This window comes from Rutilus rutilus (assembly GCF_951802725.1).
Source record: "Rutilus rutilus genome assembly, chromosome: 20".
Taxonomy (NCBI): Eukaryota; Metazoa; Chordata; class Actinopteri; order Cypriniformes; family Leuciscidae; genus Rutilus; species Rutilus rutilus.
The window spans coordinates 12,033,164-12,053,407 of NC_140225.1; the positions used below are offsets into that span (position 1 = coordinate 12,033,164).

Here is a 20,244-nt window from a genome sequence, read left to right on the forward strand (position 1 = left end):
AAAGAGTATTGAAAAAGAAAAAGAAAGAAGGATGGGTACTTAGCTCTATACATCGGTAGCTGATTGGATCCTATGTTTCAAAATAAAAAAAGAAATGTATGCACAGATGAGTGGTTCACATAAGATCTATAACATCCATTTAGAAGGTTTATTTTCATTTCATGTCTATTTTCTTTAAATGTTTTTTAATATTTGTTCACCAATCAAAGCGATCAGCAACATTTTAAAATCCTTTTCTTGTAATTATACCGATGTTGCATATAGTCAATGTTGGCATTAGCTGTGCATGGGGGAAATTGGCTCAAGTTGTTTAGCATAATCTATCAATGTTGTTTATTTATTAAATCACAGTAGCCTAAAGTAATTTAAATATTTTATATATTATTTAATTTATTTAATCTTTGTCTACCAAATAAAAGTCAGCAATAGGCCTATTGACATAAGCAGGCCTATCTAATGATTAGTTACTAGTCAAATAGGATAGTCACCATTGGTTACCTACTAGTAGCCTAATATAAAAATAAATGATAGTTAGTTTAAATGAATAATTGTTAAAACGGCTTGCCATAGCCTCTCTGCACTGTGCTCCATAAATGTTTATGTCCTATAATCATTTGTAGTACTGAAGGCTGCAGGAGCGGCGTCTCTTCTTTCTTCACCTCAGTGAAGTGAACGCAAACCTCAGTCAGACCTCAGCCAGACCTCAGCATGGGAGGGGTGTCAGTCGTGTCGTTGGACTTTTAGAAGTTTACACAATATTGTTTTGTTCTATCTGATCATTTTCAATGTTTCTTCTTCTGGAACATACATTTATAAACATTTTGAGGCGGGAAGGCGTCCGACTTTCCCTGTATGCCCGCGGAGAGCGATGATGGGACAGTTGTGCTGGATGTATGGTCAATGACAGGATGGATATCACTGGGATTCTCTCTATCGCTGTTGTATTTCGTTTATCTGTCGGTGTCTACGGCGAGGTATGTAAACTCAGTTAGCTATGACTAATAAGTTCTTAGGCAGCTCACAAACAGTCAAACTGTCTGTGATTTATTTATTTAAGCGTTCCTTTGGTTTTAGTAGAGGAGTTCAGACGGCGACAAAAAGCTGTTTTTTTAGGCTAGCCTAATAAATACGTGTACAGTAATGTTTTTTTTTTTTTTTTACTAGTCTGTAAAATGAGATTGTACATTTTTCTTCTGTTAAATGAGTAGTTAGAATGGAAGTCGACACGCGAAAGATTAAAAATGTTGATCTGTGACATTAACGTCGTGTATCACGTGAAAGTGTGTGGTGATTGTTACAGAAGGAATTATGCAGTCTTTGTTCGTTTTTTGTGGCTGAGGTGTACTTTGCCCCGAATACATTTAATCTATTTAAAGTATCTAAATAATAATCACGAGATAATGAGAGCCGTGTATATGCATATTTACACGTCTCTTATGATGTCATATGTTTCCATAATATTTTGCGTTATAAGTTTTTATTTTGTCTTAGTCCCTATTTTTGTCTTATTTATGTCCCTACTTAATTTAAAAAAAAACATGGTTGCACTATTTTAATATTTCCTTGTTACAGTTTAAGTAATGAACACCATGCACTTCGGATTAGGAATAGAGTTTGGTTTAGAGTTAGTTGCATTCAATTATGCATAATTTACTGCTATTACTACAGTAAGTAGCCTACATGTAACAAATGTAACATAAAATAAAACTGTAAAATAAAGCATTAAACCAGTCTAAGTGGGTTTTCTGGTTTCAGATGGTTTAAGATGATCTTCAGCTGGTCTGCTGTGGCCTGATAAGCTGAAAAGTGTCCAAAACCCCACTAAAATCAGTCAACATACTTGAAAGCCACACTGTTAAGATGTTTCAGCAGGGAGATATGAATGAACAAAACATTCATGAAAATAATAAACAGAACATAATGACTTGGGAGAATATACTAAAGCCGTACATATCCTGTGCAAGCTGAGCACATCAGACAACCAAAGCTTAACCCTTCTATTGTCTTCGGGTCATTTAGGTTGTGTTATTGGAGTCAGGCTTTGTGCCATTTTCAAGAACATCTAAACTAAAACACTTAGAGCAAATGTTCAGTTATATATAGTGTTTACTGTTTAATATTTTATATTAAGGCCTGGTTTCACAGACAGGACTTTGACCAAGCCAGGATTAGGCCTTAGTTTAATTAGAACATTTAATGCCTTAGAAAAAAATACTGGCGTGCATCTTGAGACAAAACATTTTCTTATAGGACAATAGGACAGTTAACGTATACTTGCTGTTATTTTTAGTCTGAAGGTTTGAGAAACTTGCATCTTAATTGTACTTACACCCTCTAGTACACTGCAAGCGTCCTGTCCCATTGTTTGCTTGCAGTTTAGTGAGGAATGAGGATGGGAGAAAAGTGTGATGCTCATTCCCTTCATCACACCCATCTCACACAGTAGCAGTCACATAATGGCTTGATCATGAAAGTGTTCTTTGATCTCAGCTGAAGTTCTGCTAAAGCATAACTGCTCCACACCATTAACTCATGTCTTTGTGACATTTTCCTGTCGTAAAGCAACGGATACCTTTAATAGCCTTCCTCTAGGGAGAAAACCTCTGACTAAGGCTGGCAGCTTGTTTTTGGGATCAAAACAACACGTAACTCAAACAAAAATAAAATGGTATAAACTACAAATAAGGCTGTATGTGTTTAAGTCCTAAGTCCAGTTATTGTCTAGCCATTATTATTATTCACTTCATTTATTTGTCATGCCCTTACAAAAGTGTCATGGTTCCATGAAGAATCTTTAACATCCATTGCACAAAAGGTTCTTTTTAGTGGAAAAGTTCTTTAGATTATTAAAATGTTCTTCAATCTAAGAAAAAAAATGGTTCTTTTAAGAACTCTTCACTGAAAGGTTCTTTGAAGAACCAAAAAATGGTTCTTCTATCTATGGCATCGCTGCAAACCCCCCTTTTGGAACCGTTATTTTTAAGAGTGTGGAACCGTGAAGATATTAGATTGGGATACCATGATACTTTTGTATATATTAAACAAAATACCAATTCCAAATTGATATACCAAAATGAATACCAAATGATTACCCATTCATTTCACATGGCAATTCTAAGAATATGCTAAAGAACATGTCCAAATAAACCTTGTCCTTGTTACTTTTAATTTTTTTACTTTTTTGTTAGTGAAAGAAGTAAACTGACTGTTGTTGTTTTGTCTTCATAGGCAAGACAGAGCGCTGTGTACCTAAATACCCTGCAGAGCTCAGGTAGGCACTTACATGCATTTACAAGTCTATATTTTTCACTATTTCTTAAAGGTTAAATAAAGGTGCAAGCTGGAATCCTGTTTGGCGATATACCAGCATCTCTTTTGTGAGAACATTTGCTTGGGAAATTAAATTATGCCACCTAATTCAGGCACACACTTATTGGTTGCAGCTGAAATGTCACTGTACTCTGTTCTCGTAAAGAGCATCTCTTTCAGTGCCAATAACCACATCCTTGCTTGGCACTGTATTTTATACAACATTAACCGATGCAAAAACACTCGACTGTCAAGAGAGATATATTTGTCTGTGTTTCCCTACGGCAGAGTTCAAGAAATACTCAACCACAACAATTGCTTCTCAGACAAGATTGCATGGAGAGAAACACAATATTCAATGTGCTTGTAATATGAGTAAAGCACAAACACTTACTGATGACAGTGAATGGATGAGAAGCAACTGTGGCATTGATGGGCTTTGAGGAGTCGCTAATTTGAGACTGAATGTCCCACTGTTTTTGCATATTACACGTGTCATATTCATATTCTGTGAACTTTATTGCTTTCCTTGCCTTCCAAGTCTGGACAGGTTTGTGCGCCGACATCCTTAGGGCAGGATGCTGAAATATACTCAACCTTCCCACAGAACCGTCAACCTACTCCCAGTTCATGCTGGGGCAGTGTGAGATTCCTCTATGATTGCCTCATATGTAGACTTATTTTACACAGGCCAGCAGCCTCTGCTGTTAAACCACTTATATTTAGTCTCTTGTGATACCACCAGGAGTCTCGTTGGTGGTCTTTATCGTGCTCTATAACTGTAACACCATGATAAATATGAGTGGAACTCAACCCTGATGCTATTTCAGCAAATTGCTTTACTGTATGTATAGACCGACATACAGCGTGGAACCTGAGCTCTCACGAGACGAGACGAGACGCGAATGTGTGCAAGAAAATATTTTAGACTGTTGAACTATTAACGTGCACATATTTATAATGTCGAAAATATTTTAAAATTGGAAACATCAACAATCAAATCTCCTTTCCATAGATAATTTTTTTTGCTCATATACTATATTCACACAGTGTATGGTGTTTTATCATCGACTAGCACATATTTATGATACTGAAATTCACAATATATATCAGTACCAGTTATTGACTGATAGTATATTTTTTTCATTTATTGCCTATATATATATATATATATATATATATATAATTAATATAATATAACATTATCAAATTTATGCATATATATATATATTATATTTGATAAAGGTTATATTAAATTATATTAATTACATTGCATTACATTATATTATATTGCATTACATATTGGTTATCAGCCATACCATGAAAATAGTTATCAATATTTTATCATTAGATTATGGGGTTTTTTTTGTTCGGTGAGATGTCAGATAGCCATGGCATGCTCCTCTGTTGTCTCTTCCTAAATTGAGATAATCATAATGGATGGACTCGACGTTTAAAAATGGCTCAGATTGGAAATCTAATACTGGTCCCCGATGAAACATGTTTTTCATAAGATATGGAATGATACTGTGTGAGGTTTTTTTCAGTACTTTGTTTACAGTTATTTTTGGAATAATGTAGATAGAAGAGGATGACGTAATAGAGTTGCAGTGATGCTTTAGCTCTAATATGCTTATCTTGGCCATCAGTCTTTAAGTGCATTTGTCTCAGCTCAATAAGTCTAAAGTAACCTACATAAGCAGGGTTAGGCTATGTGTCCGCTGGTTGTAGATTTGTATATGCATACAGGTGTAAATACTTTTCTGGCGTTACATCTGCTAGCATTTTTGCCCATAATACTCAGAGTTTGAGATTGTCTCATCTCTCTCTCCCTAAGGGTTTAGCACCTGCTTCTAAAGAGAGACTAGGGCACAATGTCCTCTGTTTGATCCTGCACAACAGGCCCATAAATTCTCAGGAGCTTTTTTTTTTTTTAGATCTGATCAATTCTATGGAAGCTTGTTTCCGCCACAGAATAAAAAATAAAAAAGGTAATTGTGACTTTTTACCTCACAATTCGAACTTTTTTCTCACAATTGCAAGTTTACATCTCGCAATTCTGACAATTTCAAAATTGTGAGATATAAAGTCGCAATTGCGAGTTATAAAGTCAGAATTGCGTGATATAAAGTCGCAATTGTGTGTTATAAAGTCAGAATCGCGTGATATAAAGTTGCAATTGCGAGAAATAAACTCGCAATTCTGACTTTTTTTCTCAGAATTGCATGTTTATATCTCGCAATTCTGACTTTATAACACGCAATTGGGAGATATAAAGTCAGAATTGCATGTTTATATCTCGCAATTCTGACTTTATAACACGCAATTGGGCGATATAAAGTCAGAATTGCATGATATAAAGTCGCAGTTGCATGTTATAAAGTCAGAATTGCAAGATATAAACAGAATTATAATATAAGTCCGAATTATTTCTCGCAATTGTGTTTATATCTCGCAATTCTCACTTTATAACACTCAATTGAGACTTTTATATCATGCAATTCTGACTTATATCTTCGGAGATGTAAACCTCTAATTGCATTAAAGAGCGTCTCCTCCTTATTTCATTCTCTTTTATAAATGCCCCAAAGCACCCAAAGAAGTGACTACTACTTTTTAAATATCCTTCTCTTGTGGTGGATGGATTTAACGTCTGTCTCTTGTCTGAATATACGTCAAGACTCCAGTTAAGCGTGCATTTGGACAGTGCTGGGCACAAAGCCCAGGACTTTCTCCCTTTCTAGTCACATTTCCAGAAAAGCATTAGAGAACAGACTGGCAGCGAATAGGGAACTGCTTAAGATTGTAACTAATAAGTTATGGACTGCTGTATTAAATGATTGTTTAAATGCTCACAAATTAATTTAACAACCCACACTAAAGCATGAAATTAAATAGTTGTTTCTGGCTGCCTGCTACACAGTAAATATTTTAGTGAATGCTCTCTCACATGAGACTTGTCTAGAATAGATCACATAATTTGGTCACAACAATGCTCCAAAGGCACAATATTTTTGTTTACTTTAATGGTTTTGATTAGAATCCTGATTGTGACTAACTGATGCATTTTATTGCGTTATTAGTGATTTGAGTAATTCCTTAATATTAATTTGTTTGAAAATATATGTCGCACACACACCACACACACACACACACACACACACACACACACACACACACACACACACACACACACACACACACACACACACATTGTATAACACATCACTACAAGGCATGTAAGGTCTGAATCTGTGACTCATCATAGTGGGTCCTCACAGGTCTTGCTGTTCCAGCAGTGCAGTAAGCCATCATTAGTATCTCACACTGCTGTTCCTCACCCTCCGCACCCAGAGGAAGGACTGTAGGGGTTTTCACTCCTAGAAAAAAAGTGACAAGATCAGAAAGCTAATAAGACCACCGTAGGTTTGCAACACTGCTGCTTTGACATAACACAAGGTCCTATCATTTTAGGTCATGCACATTTTTGTCATGCCAAGGATTTTAAAATGAGTTGAGCTTTATTTGCCACTGCTTTAAAATATTATTTTATGCTCCATCAAGGGCATTGTTTAAGTTTGAATGCTGAATTTAACTTTAAATTTGGCATGTTTCCCATAGGACCTCTGTCCTGCTCTGAGGGCTTCACTGAGCTGGGGTATTACAATGGATCTGTGTCTCAGACAGACTCTGGCTCTTCCTGTCTAAAATGGACTGACTTTCCAGACTACATGCTGCAGTACCCTGATCGTGGGCTGGGTGACCACAACCACTGTAGAAATCCTGACCGTGCATCCAACCCCTGGTGCTTTTTCAGACAGAAGTCAGGAGCAATCGGATGGGCCTACTGCGACTGCCACCAGGGTGAGCATTCCTTGTTTTGTTTTTTAAACAAAAGCTTTATTGTTATTTTAATATCTTTTTGTACCTTGAGTTTTGAGGAAGAGTAAGGGACCATTCGAGACGCAGGTCAGTGGAATGTAAAAAAAAACATGCTCTTGAGATGCGTTTTTAAAAGTTGAACTTCATTTAACTTGAGCACTGTGTTTTCAGAAGACAGGAGTGCAACGATCAAACATGTCAATCCAGCGCATGTTTAGATAGAAAAACAATGGAAAAGCAGAGCAGTGGAATGCAAAAAAATATTTTGTGTGGACAGACCCTAAGTGTAAAAGTGACAAAAGCCATTTACAAACCAACCAACACATGTGCAAAACTATATTTCTGATCTGAAGCTTGAAAATGATAAGTTTTACTATGCAAAAATGTTTCATCAGGTTGTTTCTTGAGCAGGCTGGTTATCGTTACAGATATTATATCAGTCTAGCATGACTCTCCCATGGATCATTTTAGACATCAGAGATATACTGTGACCAGCTAAGTTATAATTAGGCCAATTATGCACTGAATATGTTCTAGACATATTACAGTTTTTCTCGATTGCTTAAACACATTTCTTGAAACTATGCCTCGTATTCTCAAAACTATAAACACAAATCCATAACGTCTCACCCAATTCCACAAACATCCTATTTTCAGGTCAAAATGAAGCTCTACACTCAAAACCATTCACTCTTGCTGAAAAAACAAACTTTGCCCTCAGACAGGACACACAAGCCCTCAAAATCACACACACTACAACATAGTCTAACACACTGGTGCAATAAATTCAAAACAACATTTCCAAAACTGGTAAGTTATGGTGCTTGTGGTTCCCCCCTCACAACGTGATGAACACAAAAGACACAACCAATGGATACATTGGCACATTTGTATTCATTCATGTACTACACAGTACAACACACACACACACACACACACACACACAATTGTTTTGTTTTTTTCCTGTTTTACTCTTTTTTTTCTTCTTCTTTTTTTACTCTCTCCTCTAAATTTGTTTTTATATTTACTTACAGTAAGATGTGTGTGACCATCATATGACAGTAAAAGAGCACACACAAACCTTATTCTAATATGGAATTGTATTGGAATGGTAAAGAATGTTGGTACGTGACAGGAGGGCCTCCACTCAAGGAGACAATATGATGAACAAGTCTAAGAATGTTCCCCATATGGTTGAAATACCATCATTGGCCTAGAAAGATAACATTCTGGGAGTCAAGACTATAAAGGATGAAGGATGCCCTCCCTTCACTGTCACACTCTGCAACCACTCTGTGCGACTGCTGGCCTTTTCTTACAAGAAAATAAACCTCATCAGACTATTGGAAATGTTTGTCTCTTATTCAGTGATAGAATTTTGTTTGCCACCACACCTCCATGAAGGTTCTCGAGGCGACAGTAAAGCGACTCAAATTTGGCCTTACTCGTAGCCCAGCTTCCCTCATAGTCATACCATTGACTAAGACATGGGCAACTAGAGTGGCTTGAATTTCATCTGAGACTGCTTGTCTTCTTGTCCTTGCCCTTCCTCCTCCTCATTCTTATCCCTCTTCCTTCATGTCTTTCTGGATCCATTGTTCCAAAACTCAATAAACTGATTTGGGCCCTTTTATCTATCTATCTATTGAAGGATCTGATTGATGTGTGTTAAATTTTGACTCTTAGTGTTTCCACTTGGGTAATTGTGTGCTAACTGAGCTGAAGCTGTGCTGACTTGAGTGAACAATATTGAATGCTAGTGCTTTCTAAATGACAACACGGTCTAGGCAATGAGAAATGAAGGGATTTGTGTGTAGAGTTTTGCAGTGAAAGTTCAACAAATATGACTCATGTGTCAAAACAGGGAATAGTGTTTATAGTTTAGGGAAATGGGTGGTTATAGTGTTTAAACAATCGAGAAAAACTGTAATTGTACCCACAGACTGGTAAATCTGACAAACGTGTGCGCTAATTCTGATTCATCTTTATTATTCTCAAATTAATTACCGGTATGATCAACACATGCTTTTCTGGAGATGCGTGTATGTATAGGTTTTTTTACATGATTATATTTATTTATTCATTAATTTACAGTTTTATTTATTTTAGGTTTAATTTTTTTTAGGTCTATTTGCATAGAGGCAGTACAAAAGCATAAACAAAATGCAGAAACTTGAAACACAAGCTAATTTGTATCTAAGTTTCCTTTTTGAGTCCTTTACATACAAATGGGTTATTGGAATACACTCATTTCATATTAAATCAGTTGTCATTCTAATTTAAACAGCTGCAGTACATACATACAGTAAATAAGAGAAACAACTAGAATATTCAAAATTGCAGAAAATAAAATAACATTTGGGGCTGTAGCGCATGGTTGCAGGTGGCTCTAGTCTTGCTACATTTGACATTGAAAAGCACTTACTGTACCGTGCTGTTTGTGTTTATTAAGTGAATGTGTCCTGGTGAGTATTTGTGTCCTAGCTGTCATATTAGCGTAGGTGTTGTTGTACAGAAATCGAGTGACGTTTATTATGGCAGTCACAGCACGCAGCCACAGTCAAGGATTCTCTCTGTCCTCTCTTTTTAATATTCTCTATTCGTCTTCCCCTGTCTATGCATTTATTGTCTAATAATCAATCAGACTCACGTCCCTCATGTGTATTTGTTACTCTGTGTTACTCCCATTCTGAAAGTGTCTGTTCGCTCTCTGGATCTCTTTGTGCTGGTCTGTCATCATCACCTGCCTGTGTCTGTGGTTCAGTCGCAAGCTGGTGTTGAAATCTTATCTGCCTTATCTCTGGGAGCTGTGATTATCTCTGTCTGCCTCTCTCCTCCTTTTCTTTTCAATGTAATAACATTAAACACGGTTACAGACTCAAACAATTAGTGTGCATTTAAATTAATGTCTGTGAGCATGGCATGTGGCAGCAAGATGATAATTTGCAAGACACAGTGTCTCTAATGTGATCATTCTGTACTAATTATAGAGAGTTGATTCACAGAGTCTGTAGATGTAAATGGGTGATAGTGGGGTAAGCTGTGCCACTTTTACTTAAGTTGTCCTCTAGTCAAGGAGAAAGAAGACGGAGGTAAAAGGTAATTTAATTATATTTCAGGATGTCTGCTCTCCACAGAATAGAAAGAAGACAGTATCTGAACCAATAAGGAAATGGAGAATTGGATTTCTCAAAACATAAAAAGCATTTGATAAGCATATATATATATATATATATATATATATATATAGTAACGGGTGCGTATCATATTATCAACAATATGAAGTGCATTACATATTACATTACGTCAGGGTTTCCCAAACTGGGTTTCTTGATAGGAACTGCAGGGGGTTTGTGAGTTTAATGAAAAGCTATTAAGTAATTAAATCATAAAAATGTAGGATTAAAATAAATCAATCAAAATAAAACACTTACTAAGAAAGATTAAATATTGTATTTGTTTACCTGCATGGCATGTGATGACCATTAACCGACATCAGAGAAACAAGAACTTAATTTTATTTCTTATTATTAATATTATTATTGACTTTATTTTATTATTGACCTAACTATATATATACTGTAGACATTCAAGGGAAAGTTCAATGTTTTGTTATATATCAAAATCTCTGAATGTGTTAGATTCTGCACCTCTTCCTCCAGGTGAGGCTCGGTTGGTGGGGGCTTCGTCTAATAAAAGTGGTCGTCTTGAGGTTTACCTGAATGGCCGTTGGGGAGCAGTGTGTGACATTCACCTGACTGATCGAGATGCCAGTGTGATCTGTAGACAACTGAGGCTCGGGTATAAGCTGCAAACTCTATTCATTATTAGCTAGAGGCTCTGAACTGATTAACGCTCAGTATGTGCTCTCATTTAATTACCTGCTAACTCCCCAACAGTGAAATCGGCACTGCGCTTCGGCACTCTTACTTTGGACCTGGATCTGGTCTCTTCCACTTTGAACGTCTTGGCTGCCATGGCAATGAAGATTCTCTGCTGAAGTGCCGGAGCCGGAAATATGTCTCCGGCGACTGTAACCATGGCAATGAGGCCGGAGTGGTGTGTGCTGTCCCAGAGGGTAAGTTCATTCTTTCATTTGAGTGGGGTTATTCTGTATATATATAAACTTTCAATTTTGATCCATTTGATGCATGAAAAAAAGTATTCATTTTCTTTTACTTTAATTTACTTCAACTTTTGAAAGGTATATAAATATAGATGTACATATAGATATCGATATATAGGGCCTATATAGATGTAGATGTATATATAGAGAGAGAACAAATGCAAGTTAGGAAACATTATCTTTGTCACATGCTGTCAATTAAATTTGTCCGAGCTTCCTGTTTCTGCTGATCATACCCCTGTAAGATATATTTTCAACAGGGGTTTAGCAAGGCCTTCTGTGGAGCTAAATGAAGACAGAATTCATGACAGACAGAAGCAGAGTCATAAACCGTGTGCCTGTTGTAATGGGACAGTTTGCTAGAACAAGGTCAGGTATATTTAGGGAGAGCTGTGAATTATTCACACAGAAACATTAGGAAGGAGAAAGCAATCTGAGATCTCTGAGGCTTTGCCAAGGGTTCTTACACGTCCCCATCATTTACCACGCACACATACATGCTACTAAGCATTATGCCATATGTGGGAGACATATATCTTGTAAAAGTATCTCTACTGATGCATATAGCATCATAGTTTTAAGCTTCTGCTCTCAACATAGTGTGAAATGTTTCACTGATTATTTTGTCCTAATCATTCTCTGCTGCAGTAAATGAATAATCGGAATAAATGAAATGTTTCGCTTAGGTAACGGTGCCCCCCTGAGGCTCGTGGGAGGCCTTGAGGATTTTGAGGGGCGTGTGGAGGTGTACCATAACGGGAGGTGGGGTACTATCTGTGATGACCAATGGGATGATATTGATGCTGAAGTGGTTTGCAGACAGTTGGGGTTGGGGTAAGAAATATGTCATCATATGTATCCTTTTTGATGCCAAGGACCCCCAAATATGACTTCATGAATTTTTTTTAAGAAAGACAACCTAAATATAATACTTCCAATTAAAAATGTTTTATATATATTAAAATAAAATATAATATTATCTGGAAAATATTTATTTTCTATTAAGTTGACAGATTGGATTTTATTTCATACCTTTCAGGCTGAGGCTGTAGATAAAAAGGAAAATACAGTTGTTAAATTAAATATCTTAAGTTAACACGTTAACTTTGACAGCCCTAAAAAATACATTTAGTAAAAAAAAAACTAACATTTTCCATGATCTGCCTTGTGGCTTTCCTTTTGAAAAAACAAGAACCTTATCGTATAAGCGTGAGTAAGAGGATATATAGCAAGTTCTTCTAATGTTGCTTGAAAGCTTTTGTAATTAAGGACATCATCAGGATGTTACTGAGCTCTTTTCTGTTTAGAAATGTTTAGAAATATTTATAAATGTTTTGCTTTGAGCTGGGAGACACTGATGATGTCATGCACAAATCTGAGTGCTGCTTAAAAGGACAGTCCTTTTTACGCTCACTAGCACAGTGAGTGAACTTTATTAATATAGATGAATGGAAGGAGTGTATGAATGATTGATGGGGTGCAGGGATTCACTCCATGTATCTGCAGTGGGATCGAAAGCAACTGATTTTACCCTTCACCATCCATCTAACATTTTTGTCTGTTCTGTTTTCTGTTACCACCAAAGACACACGCACACACAGACCCAAATACTTTGCTGTGGTCACTTTCTACTACACGTCTCACTATCCTCTTATTGTACATTATATACATCGATAATGATTATCTTGAATGCCTTTGCACTGTAAGTATCATTACAAAGTTATGTAACTGAACTAATATGGTACCTCTGTATCTTTCTTCCCCCTAGTTATAATCATAAATGTATACTATTTTTCCAAAGTTTGAAAGAAGTCTCTTTTGCTCAACAAGGCTGCATTTATTTGATCAAAAATACAACAATTGTGTCATACAATTGTAATAGTATTACACTTTAAGTAACTATTATTTATTGTCATATACTTCTAGTTTAATTTATTCTTGGCTGGCAAAGCTGAATTTTGAGCATCCATTAAGGCCCGTTCACACAAAGGACAAGAACTATAACGATAATAAATATAAAGTTTTAAAAATCATTCTTAATGTAAAATAATAGCAGAGCCCACGCCACAACTATAACAATACCGGCACTGAGAAACAAGATTGTTGGACTCACTTTCACAATGATTTTTTCAAGCTGATGAACAATAATATTATAAAAATTGACAGCCAATCAGAATCCATCACGCTTTAAAGGGCTTGAGCACTTCAACAGTTCACTTCAATTCTGATTTGGTACCCAATTTCTTATTATTTATGTTGAAAACAGTTTTGCTGCTCAATGTTCTTGTGGAAACCATGATACATTTTTTTCCAGATTCTTTGATGAATAGAAAGTTCAAACAACATTTTGAAATACTTTTATTTAGTAAAATTGACATTTTTGATTGATTTAATGCATCCTTTATGAATAAAAGTATTCATTTTAAAAAAGTACTGACCCCAAACTTTTGAAAAGTTTCGTCATAGGAAAGAATCACAGGCATTTGTTTATTTTTAGTGGTGTACCAAAGGCGTGGACATGGGCACACTTTGGGCAGGGCACTGGGCCTATCGTACTGGATGGCGTGCACTGCACAGGAAATGAACTGTCTCTTGAGGAATGTCCTCATGCGCCCTGGGGCCGGCACAACTGTGACCACATGGAGGACGCTGGAGTGTCTTGTAACCCATTTACAGGTGAAGATGACATGAACTGTGTTAGACAACATCACTCCCGTATGATAACACATTGAAAGTACTATAAGGACCAAAAGTCCTGCCCCTTTTACTTTTATCACCATTTCATCTGTCTGTAAGTGCATAGATTAAACATATCCATGCTAATGCTGCTGTAGATGGAGTCTTGCGTCTAGTAGGAGCTGATAGCCCATGGGAAGGACGCCTTGAGGTTTATTACAGTGGAGAATGGGGCACCGTATGTGATGACAACTGGACTGTACGTCATGCCCAGGTGGTGTGTCGACAGCTGGGTTTTCGGTAAGCTACTCCTAATATTCCTAATGTAAATGTATGTAAGCATATGATGTGCTACTTTGAAGTAACTAAAAGCAGCACATTTTTGCATATTAGATGTTTTCAAGTTTGATTTGAGATCTTTTGGTCTCAGGAAACCAAGAATGAATGACTGTAAATGTTCTCATTTAGCTGTCTGATCTGTTGCTGCAATACCGCTATTTGTCCAACAGAGGGCGTGCTGAGGTGGCTCCAGATGGGATGTATGGGGAGGGTACAGGGTTGATCTTGCTGGATGAGGTAAAATGTGAAGGGGGCGAGAGCTCTCTGCTGGACTGTGCTCATGGTCAATGGGGGCAGCATGACTGCTCCCACAGTGAAGATGTGGGCATACGCTGTGAAAGAGAAGGACATAATAATGAAATTCCTGAAGTGGCTCCTGGCGGAGGTGCGTAAACTCCATGTAAACACTTTTATTAGATTTATCATCATCAAAAGTAACACAAAATCCTAACCAGATGTTACACAAGAAGAAACATTTTACACTTTTAAGAGCCCTCCAAAACATATTGGATACGAGGAAACATCATCTTTTATAATATGGCATGTTTGCATATTTATATATGCTTATAAAAAACATTGTATCTTGAAGAACATGGTTAGAACATGGAGTAAAAAATATTGACATCATCAGAAAGTGATTTGTTGCTCTGACATCAAATCTTCGTTAACATAATGTGATTTTAAAAGAATTATATAAAAAAAGCTATTTTCTGTCATTTCAGGCACCGTATTGACACCATATTGTAGGGCTGTATAACAAGAGTGCCCGTAAAAACATTCTTAGCCAATTAAATGCCTTTGTACCCCACGTGGGGGATATGATTTCGCATAACATCATCCTTTAAAAAAGATAATGGATTTACATTGTAACTAATTACATATACATATTATTCTCATATATTCAAGTCTATAGAGGCCCATCTTTTCTGTGCTGTTTCTAGCTATGCTGTGGTTCCAGGTCCCCTGGTGAGGCTGGTGGATGGTGAGAGCCGTAAGGAGGGCCGCGTAGAGGTGTTTATTAATGGCCAGTGGGGCAGCGTGTGTGATGACGGTTGGAATGACATCAATGCTGGAGTGGTCTGCAGACAGCTAGGATTCATGTAAGAATGTTTCATGTGATCAAAGATCATCTCAAAATCTTCAGACACTTATTTGTTCCTCTTTCCCCTTTTCAATATCAGTGGGGTCTCGAAGGCCCGCTCCATGGCTTATTTCGGCGAGGGCCAGGGACCCATCCATCTGGATAACGTGAAGTGCGTTGGAACAGAGGCTTCGTTGGGTGAGTGTTCAGCTGTAGGCCCGGACGCCCATGATTGCAGGAACAGTGAGGACGCAGGGGTCATCTGTGATTACTCCACTGAACCTGTAAAGTACAGCGGCATGAGCAAGCAGGAATGTGGTTTGAGACCCAACACACAGAGGCGCAGGAGAAGGATCATTGGAGGAGACAAGTCTTTACGGTAATGGACGTCAGGGTTCATATTATTTGCTAACATTGTAACATCTGGATTGTTATTTATTGTTTATTGGCCAGCTGCCATTGTTATTGTCTTATATTGCACTGTGGTCACTGGAGAACATCATATAATGTTTGTATATTTGTTACATGAAAGTGACTACACTTTTACTGTATAAGAATCAAATAATAATCAAAAGGGACAGTAAAGACATTTATAATGTTACAAAAGATTTCTGTCAAATAAATTCTGTTCTTTTGAACAGCAAATCAGCATATTAGAATGTTTTCTGAAGGATCATGTGACACTGAAGACTGAGAGTAATGATGCTGATAATTCAGCTTTGCCAAAATATATTTAAAATATAGGCTAAATCAGTTATGTTAAAGTAGTATTTCACAATGTTACTGTTTTACTTATTTTTGATCTATATACAGTACTGTGCAAAAGTCTTAGGCATGTTAATATCCCCCATAATTGTCAGTTCAAGGTCACTGAAAATGTTTTGTTTTGGTGATTACACCACATTCAATTTTAATTTTAATTTACATTTTTATAAATGGTGTCAAAGTGTTAACCATATAAAACCAACATGAACAGAAAGAGTACATTTCTTGGCACGTGTGTTTTAAACCATGTGTAACTGTCATGTAGTGGGGACTGGCCGTGGCAAGTATCTTTGTGGCTGAGGTCTCAATCGAAAGGCACACATCCACTTTGTGGGGCGACTCTCATCAATTCCTGTTGGGTCATTACTGCAGCTCATTGCTTCAAGAGGTGAGAGAGAGACTCTACTGACATCTAGTGGCTCTCCATAGAATGATAACCACTTTACGTTGTAACAATTGATGCCATTCATGACATCTTGGCAATAAATAAACATGCTGTGCATGAACATCTCTTTTTTCAGGTTTGGTTCTGACCCCTCCCGTTACGTGCTGCGGCTCGGCGACTACCACACAGAGGAGAGGGACGACTTTGAGCGCACTCTCTCTCCTGAGCGCATCGTGATCCACAGGAAGTATAACAGCCAGGGCTGGGAGTATGATATTGCCTTACTGAAGTTGAAGGGTACAGATGGGAACTGTGTGGCCTTTAACCCGCACACTAATGCAGTTTGCCTTCCGGCTCACAGCAACAAGAGGGGCAAGAGGCCCATTGCCTGTGTTATTACCGGCTGGGGAATTACAGGTACTGCAAACTTAAACATATTCAAAGTGATTTGAACACACTGATGATGATTAATTGTTTCCTTTAGAAAGACCTATTCTAATAATGCTGGGTAAAAAACTATGTAAATATTAATTATTTATAAACAGTATATTAAATAGAATAAGGAAAATTAAGATAAAAAACTATTTTTGCAAACAAATATCTACATATGTACATATTATAATATGACAATTAAAATACAGTAACATTCAAAAGTTTGGGGTTGGTAAGATTTTTAGATTTTTTTTTAATGTCTTATGCCCACCAAGACTGCATTTTTTAAAATATAATAAATAATAAATCTGCTACGCTGCTGCTGCTGAATTGCTGCTGCTGTTGATTATTGCTGTTGTTGTAGATTATTGCTGCTGCTTCTATTGATTATTGCTGCTGCAGAGCAAGTAGGAACTTGCTACTGCCAATATATACACGACACTGCTGTGAGTATGTAAGACAGACTGCTGCTGCACAAATAGCACATATCAATTACCCATAACAGATCTATACGGGTGGAGCTGGGGAAGGTGGAGGGTTTTAGACGAACTTTAAATACCATTTAAATGTTGAGCAGCAAGCTTATTGGCTGCAGTTGAGACATGAACCAATCAGCTTGTGCCAAGTAGTTAACGCTGTAAATATCATCAGCTTGCGTTAAGGACCCACCAGCCTGCGCCATCTATAGTTTCATGACAGAACTAGGCATAAATGTATTTACTGTCACTTTAATGCGTCTTTGCTGAATAAAAGAATGTACAAGTAGTAAATCTTACTGACCCCAAACCTTTGAATGCTACTGTATATTTTTATATTACATAATTTATTTACATACATTGAAATGTTTTTTTTTTTTTAAAGGTTTGGAGATGCTAATTTTTTTCTCTTCTTGCATTAGACTCTGAGTATTCCCGAACACTACTGCAAGCCTGGGTTCCATTACTGCCCTCTTTGAAGTGTAAAAAACGCTACGGCAGTCGCTTCACCAGCCGCATGTTGTGTGCCGGGAGCTTGTCGAACCATCGGCGTGTGGACAGTTGTCAGGGTGACAGTGGGGGTCCCCTGGTGTGCCAGGGCGATGGTGGGCACTGGATGCTCACAGGAATCATCTCCTGGGGTCATGGTTGCGGCGACCCCACCTATCCTGGTGTATACACACGGGTCGGCCGGTTCCTGAAGTGGATTGAGAAAGTCACCCACAGCCCTGCCAAAGCGTGATGTTACAGTGTTGACATTAAAGCTACTTATTGCATTGTATAAATATATATTATGTATGAAGGGATCACCAGCTGGCCATTAGGTTTAAAGCAGGTTTGATTCCGTTTTTTTGCGTTGCACATTTTACCACTTGCACCATGCCATTTCAGTTCCATTTCTGTACACGTGAAACGTTCGTGAACATGCAGAAGAACGTAAAGCCACAAATGTATGTTTTTGAGGGACAGCTGCATTAAGTGAGTGGAGTTTTCCAGGACTGAAAGGTCTTTGACAGATAAGCCTTTGTAAATATGTCATTTTGCACTAATCTGCATGCCAACAAAGTGGAATATCTGTGGGAGATCTGTGTTCTGGTCTGGCTTTTCTGGATTCTTAAATCAGGTCACATATTGCACTTAAACATATTTTGTTGAGCTGAAGTTCATTAAGGTAAGGAGCGGCATGCATATATGTAAAAATGTATCAACATTCCACTTGTATGTTGGTTATTTGTGCTCTTGTTGAAGGTATGTAGGGTACAACTATCATTATTGAGCTTACAATTTACAACAGTGTCAGTTTATTTAAACATATTGCATTTTTCTAAAGCCCCTACTGAAGAGAGGTAATAATATCAGTGAAATTAAGCATTGTACTGTTAATCGGCTGGATGACATGGGGAAAACATGAGATGGGAGCAAAAACTATATAAATGCTTGAAAAACTTTTGCATTTGTACAAAACAGGTGCTGTAAATACTATGATGTGGGTGGAAAACTATATTTCAGTGCTTTTGTGAGTGAACGCAAAGTTTCTCGGGGGAACGCAATACTTTTGCAAAAGAACCCAAGTGTATTGAAATATAATTATTCCTCCTATCTCTTTTTTTTTTTTTCACCACCATGTCTCCTTAGGGGCTTTATAGTATGTTGTAAGTATAAATTACAATACAAAAGACTAATATTCAGGGCAACTGTCTTTTTTTTCATATTTATTTCACATATGGTCAGAATCTGCTGCTGAAAAGTAAATTATGTCATCTGTTATCATTTTCGGTCAGTCATTATATTACATGGAAGTTGTGTTAAATGGGCTTTAGTGATGTTGTTACATTTGCTTCCTGCAGTGAATTCTGCTTCTCAAGAATTGCTGAAATAGGCATAGACAGAAGGAGAGGTGGAGAAGACCACTTTAGTAATTAGTCAAGTTTAATGGCAAAGCATACTTACAGTACAATTCCAAGTCCATTCTGTTCAAATTATTTAGATGTTTTGTTTCTTGATACTTTATGAACAGTATGTTTTTCATCAATACCAAACAGAAACTTTGATGTAATTATGTAAAAATGTATAGGTGGTTATGCCAAATTTAGCCTCGTTTAAACCAGTTTAGCAAAACTGTGAATAGTCAAATGATTAGACACCAAATGTACCAAACATAACATGGAAACAATATGGGTTCAACAGATTTAAATGCATGTCCTTCTCTGCACTTTATTTTCTTGTTCTGAGAATGATGATGGGAAAGCAAAAACAAGCTAATCAAAATGCATAGTGTAATGTTAAGGCATCATGATATTAATAATTTATCTTAAATTGTGTGTGTATTAAATGTTTAAAATGTAACATTGGAACAGGCTGATTAAAAAATAAACATATGAAAGGGTTTTGAATATGTATTATTATTGTTAATGGTGAAATTAACTCTTTCACACCCTTTATGTTGCAGGTACACAACAATATGATCATGCTTTATATCTGCTAGAAATGATAATGAATGAAATAAATAAGTCATCAAAATATTTATTATCAAAGTCTATTTCAATAAACATTGATTCTGCAACATCCAAATAAATATAGGTATATAAATTTGTTGTAGATTAAGTTGTTTTTATCGATTAAAGTAAGTAGAAAAAAATGACTAAATAAGTAACAAAAACAAAACAAAATATTCAAAAGAACAAACAGTTTTCCAGCATACTTATAAATGGTTTTAAGAACAGAATATACAGTTGGCAACCTTTATTAATCATAGTCTGAAGATAATCTGACT

At 36.8% G+C, this 20,244-nt stretch overlaps 1 protein-coding gene across 1 annotated transcript; it reads left to right on the forward strand.

Annotated features, from left to right (window-relative positions):
* The first annotated feature begins 674 nt into the window (after window positions 1-674).
* LOC311279488 (neurotrypsin) lies at window positions 675-19,858 on the forward strand. The gene is made up of 14 exons (XM_084391020.1): window positions 675-974; window positions 3,229-3,271; window positions 6,931-7,173; window positions 10,854-10,992; window positions 11,091-11,269; window positions 12,004-12,151; window positions 13,815-13,993; window positions 14,152-14,293; window positions 14,503-14,717; window positions 15,291-15,432; window positions 15,514-15,792; window positions 16,444-16,566; window positions 16,700-16,980; window positions 17,894-19,858. The coding sequence occupies exons 1-14, from the start codon at window positions 894-896 to the stop codon at window positions 18,211-18,213; spliced, it is 2,514 nt and encodes an 837-aa protein (XP_084247146.1). The 5' UTR covers window positions 675-893; the 3' UTR covers window positions 18,214-19,858.
* The last annotated feature ends 386 nt before the right edge of the window (window positions 19,859-20,244 follow it).

Bases quoted from the DNA above. Each gene is read 5' to 3' on its own strand.
- LOC311279488 (XM_084391020.1), top strand. From the start codon at position 894: ATGGTCAATGACAGGATGGATATCACTGGGATTCTCTCTATCGCTGTT. The intron at 11,270-12,003 runs GTAAGTTCATTC...TGTTTCGCTTAG, and splicing joins GGTGTGTGCTGTCCCAGAGG to GTAACGGTGCCCCCCTGAGG. The intron at 14,294-14,502 runs GTAAGCTACTCC...TTTGTCCAACAG, and splicing joins TGTCGACAGCTGGGTTTTCG to AGGGCGTGCTGAGGTGGCTC.